This window comes from Antrostomus carolinensis, unplaced genomic scaffold (assembly GCF_000700745.2).
Source record: "Antrostomus carolinensis isolate BGI_N321 unplaced genomic scaffold, ASM70074v2 scaffold7151, whole genome shotgun sequence".
NCBI classification, from domain to species: Eukaryota; Metazoa; Chordata; class Aves; order Caprimulgiformes; family Caprimulgidae; genus Antrostomus; species Antrostomus carolinensis.
In genome coordinates this window covers 35047-40474 of record NW_010294730.1, presented here as the reverse complement: position 1 = coordinate 40474, position 5428 = coordinate 35047, and the positions used below count along the sequence as shown (strand labels likewise).

Below are 5428 nucleotides of genomic sequence, written 5' to 3'. Positions count from 1 at the left end.
CTTGTTCGGGCTCTTTCTCTGGGCGCTTGCTCCGAGTGACAGGTCTTGTCCCTTGGAAACCTCTCAGAGTCGCGGGAGGGAGGGAGGGAAGCCTCCGGGGAGATTTTTGTCTACCCCAGGCTGAGTTACACCGGCCCGCCAGTTCCATCCTTTGTGGCCCGCATGTTTCGCTTGTGTCAGTATGAAGTAATAAAGTAGGTTGCCCCCTTAAAACATTTTGGAGAGTAAGTTGCAGTTGCTGTTACAATCTGGCTCGTTACCTGGTGTCTCCTGTTTTTCCTGCCCTTCTCCCTCAGTTAACTGTTTTTCCTGATTGTACCAATCACAAAAAAAACCCCAAAAACCAACGCACAAAAAACCAACAGCAACCAATCAACCAAAAAACCCCCAAACACTAACAAACCAAAACCAGCTGTGATCTGTTAGCTAGGTGAAATAAGGGGAAAGGGTAGTTTCGTGTTCTGAAAGTAAATGGTATCGGTATTGCTGCTGCACTGTCACTGCAGTGTTAGGGAGCTGTCTTGCAGGAAAGAACAAGTTTAAAGAAGGCAAATTTTTTAGAGTCTTGTGTACCCGTGTCTTGACAAATGCAAGAAGGTGAAAAAGACGAAAGCATGAATTAGTGAAATTCAAACTGATACTGAAACCCATTGCCAAATGAAAGAGCGGAGATAATGATTTATGGAATGAAAAAAAGACTATATAGATGACAAAAACATTGAGAGTTGTCTTTGATAGTAAGTCTTAGAAGTATTAAATCTTTTGTTTCCGGTTTTAAAACATTCTGATAGACAGTGGTCTGAAGTATGGTACATAGAGAGAGTACAGAAGGCACTCTCTGGGGCGGTCAGACTGGCTGCTTCCAAAGACAAGTGGCTGTCATATTTGTGGTAACATTTATTATTTCATGTTGGTATAATGTACAAGGAAAGTAAGGGGTCTTCATGAAGACGTGTCGTACATAAGCACTTTTAACCCCTTATCTTCGTAGTTGCTCCTTCATAGTGAGGTGAGTCTCTCTAGACTTTTGGTTTAGTGGGAAGAGTTTATTCTAGGAACTTGATAACAGAATTTGCATAGCTTATTGGAAGATTAAGACATGCATAGGCCTCTTGCATAATTATATTAATTTTTATTTCTCTTAATTATTTCTATCTTCTCTTCCAGACAATGATTGCTTTCCCACAAAAAATTCTAAACTTGATCAAGTGTTTCAGAAGACAATGGCCTTTATTTTCAAACTCTGAAAGGACTACTGTATGTGGAGCAGACTGCATGCTGATGGTGTTACAGCTGTCAATGGCTGAAGTCAATAAACAGGTTAGAATTCTTTTGGTCTGTTCTTGGTACTTAGTACATCACAAACTTGGTTCACTTGCTGAACTTTTTGTTTAGGCACCTACTTGAAATGGACGTTTTGGTCACTTCTTTTTTGTTTTAACTGAGGGTCAGATTCAGCAAGGCACAAAAATTAATATGACTAAGCACACTGTTGAATCAGGACTTAGAAGAAGAACTGTAAGACAGATGGGAGGATGGCCTTGTTTTAAGTGTATGTCTGATTTCTAAACTTTAATATTAAATGCTAGTGTATTTTTCCAGATCATGTAACTTCTGTTTATTTTCCATCTAATGTTTCTTCTGCTGCAGATCAGGGTGGGAGAACAATGGCATTTGGGATGCATCTCTGTTCTGAGTGCTCCAAAGATGCTTTAGAATGACATGAGAATATGAGTATAAAATTGATTCGATATAGGCTTCATGATTTATGCTTGCAGCAGTCCATTCTGGCTGCTGTTTTTCCTAAGGCTCATCGAATTAAGACCTAAACATGAAAGTTGTGAGCATGCACTCAGTACCGGTAGGAAATATATGGCCTTCTTTGCACGTGTACAAGAAGTGTCTGTCAGGTGATGAATAGGAGACGTAACCCTTAAGTGCCTCCATAAGAAGCACTGTGGCTTGTCATAGCTGGAAAGCTAGGCATTAGTAGTCATCTGAAACATACCAAGAACTGTGGTAACATACAGTCTGGCCTTTGCGTGTGTCTCATCTAATGAGAACAATTGCAACAGTCACTTTGATGGTCTAAAGATATCTTTTTAGGTCAGTAAGCTTAATTATTGATGAAAACAAATTATCATTGTTGGAAGACTTAGTCAAATGTTGCATAGTAAGTTAAACACATAGTACAAATCTTTAGTTAAAAAACAAATAAACAAACCCAAACCAAACACACCACAAACAAAACTGTACCAAAACCAAACTCCTAAACAAAAAGAGAAAACCCACTTCAATTTATGCACTCCTAGTTGCAACATATTATTTTAAAATTTACCACTTGTACTGGAAGAAACTTATATCTTGAAAGAAATATTTCCAGAACTACTCTTTAACCTAACTGAATTCATCAGCACAAAAAGCTTTGTAGTCTAAAATCTGCAGAATGGGGGTATCTCTTGCCTAAACATTAAATATAAAACTGGTCAATTCATCCCCGCTGTTATAAACTTTACAGCAGAAATATTAGAATCCCAAGATTCTACATTTGTACTTCATAGAATGTAATATATTCCAGCCAGGATTGCAGTGTCCTCACAATACCCATGTAGGTAAAACTAGAAAACAATTGTGCATCAAATGAACTCTCAGAGAACTGATAAAGGGCAATTGCCTGTGGAGGCTGTCACTATGTGTCATTTTCGTTGTGATTCTCAGATGAGAAATACAAACGTTTTTCCAAAGCCAACTCTGGGAACTAAAATGTGTTACTCCATTGGATGCCAAAAATTCTAGACGTGATAAAGATGATATTTTTATGGTTCATTGCTAATTCTTTCCTAACAGCTAACAATGAGCTCTTTCCTTCCCCTAGAGGTAACTAGTTTATTCTGTTTTTCCCTCCAGCAAAGATTCCTCCCCTCTAAAAATATCTTTTCTTTCAGAGATGATCTAAAAAAAATTAAAACAATTATTTTTAACTAATTTAATTTTGAAATATATTGCTTTTACTTCAAATCTGGAGAAAGACCAAATGCTCAAAACCTAATTTGTTGTTTTCTTTTTTTTTTATTATACTAGCTGGTCTAATAAAACAAATTAGCAGTATGTATAACCCTTGTGCATATGTGGATTAAAACTATTTTAGCATTTGCATGTGCTGCCTCTGAAGTTCAGTTCCTTCAGCTGGATGTCAATTTTGATGTTTGTAGTGTTGGAGTAAATTATGGCTGTTTTATTTTGTTCAGCACTTCAAACTTATATGCAGAGTATTACACTTCTAGGCATGTTTCTTGTTGGGTCCCTGATTTGAGTACAATAATTTCATCCTTTTAATGTAACACTTGTAGAGTAGAAGTCTATTATGGTAAAATCAATTACTGCAAGAAAAAGAACTTTACTAACAGGCTATTGACTAGTTGGATTGAAAAAAATCAAAACCCTACCACAAACAACAAAAACCTATTCTCTTTCTTTAGGAGCCTGGACAATTTTAATGGATTTGGTATTTTAACTGTTACCTCTATCTGCAGTAGAAATTAAAAATAGCAAAGTTTATGGACAACTCTAGAAAAGTTTAAAGGTCTCATAATTTATTAGTCTTAAATTTAACCAAGAATAAGGGTAGCAAATATTGTGATGAACATTGATCAAATAACAAGGATGAAAGGAAAAAAAAAATCTACACTTTTAATTCCTCTGAAAATACTTTGTGTTGTAGCACAGTTGCAGACATTTGGCATATAGTCAAGTGGTGTATGGTCTGTGGTTAAAGTTAATACCTTTTACCTAGACTGATTAGTTTAGATCTAAAATGTAGGAAAGCTTTCCAGAAGAACCACCTTTCTTAAGGTTTGAAATAGAAATAACAATTTTCAAGTTGAAGTTCAGTTGAGGGTAATTGCTTTAAGTTGACTATGTTTGCACCTGTGGATCAGGAATGGTAGAAGATGATTATTTGTCCTAATAACCTACTTGTCATTTTCAGACCAAGACTGTTTTAGCTACTAGTGGGGAAAACTAAGACATCATATAAAAAACTAAGACATCATATAAAACAATTGTTTTTCCTGAGTCTGTGAATTTAAATTTCAGACTTGTCTTAAATGTTTTGTAAATCTCTTTTAGCACTAGGATTGTGATACTGGAGGAAAAAGTGCTTCATTGTTGATTTTAGAAATATATTTTCCCTTCAGAAATTAGTGTTTGTCTCTTTCTGATTCTGAATGAAATCAGTTTTGGTGTGTGGTTTAGTTCTACCCTGTGCTTTCATGAGTGCATTTTGTACATTGCCTGAAGAATATTATGTTCTGTTCAGTGTCCTGTATTTCTTGAAATGTTTTCCCAAATCATCTTGTTTCCATGTTGGCAAATAAAGAGAAATGCAAAATTGTTTTACAGCATTACTCCCTTAGAACTGTTGTAACTGTTTCCCTCTTAGTAATGACAGACTCCTACCAATTTTGTAGCAGTTTTATGATATATTGCTTGTAACATATTTTAATGATGCTCCCAAGAGACATTTTCTTGTCTGTTCTTCAGTATGATTAATTTTTCACAGAAGCAAGGAATGGCTGAGGTTGGAAGGGACCTCTGGAGGTCATCTTGTTCAAACCCCCTCCTCAAGCAGGGCCACCTTGTGCCAGTTGTCCAGGACCATGTCCAGATGGCTTTCAAATGTCTCCAAGATGGAGACTCTATCACCTCCCTGAGCAACCTGTGCCAGTGCTCAATCACACTCACAGTAAAGAAGTGTTTCATGATGTGAGGAAACCTCCTGTCATTTTTTTTCAGCTTGTGCCCATTGCCTCTGGTCCTGCCACTGGGCACCTCAAAAAAGAGCCTGGTTCAATTCTCTTTGGACCTCCTCTGCAGATATTTATATGCATTGATGCTGAGCATCAATGCATCCCTGAGCATTCTCTTCTCCAGACTAAACAGCCACAGCTTTCTCAGCCTTTCCTCATATGTGACATGCTCCTGTCCCTTAATCATTGTTGTGGATGATTCACTGGACTTTGTTGGACTTTCTCCAGTATGTCACTCTCTTCCTCATACTGAGGAGCCCACAACTGGACACAGTACTCAGATATGGTCTCCCCAGTGCTGAGTAGTCATCTCTACAAGGGACAGGCTCTTTTTAAAGAAAAAATGTTGAAGTTTTGTAGAAAAAAAGTTGAACTAATGAATATACAATTGGATTTTTTTAAAAGCAAATGATACACAAAGACTGTTCTACTGTCTTGTCCATACCCTGTGTAACCAAATCATAAGTTGTTGTTATTACTTATTCTATTTTTGTGTTGCTTAACAGCTGGAGTTGTTCTGTGTTAAAACTCTTGCTACTTAAATCTTGAGGCATCCTGCCTAGTTTATCAATAAGACTTTTTCTTCTCCTTCCCACTCTCCTTGTGAATAGTATTGTAGG

General features: G+C 37.0%; 1 protein-coding gene across 1 annotated transcript in view; it reads left to right on the top strand.

Moving 5' to 3' along the window:
• Nucleotides 1–1170: 1170 nt before the first annotated feature.
• PARPBP (PARP1 binding protein) overlaps nucleotides 1171–5428 on the top strand; it is a 35483-nt gene continuing 31225 nt past the window's right edge. Inside the window, exon 1 of the mRNA XM_010177724.1 lies at nucleotides 1171–1320. Coding sequence (XP_010176026.1) covers nucleotides 1171–1320 — 150 coding nt within the window. The remainder of the gene's footprint in view (nucleotides 1321–5428) is intronic.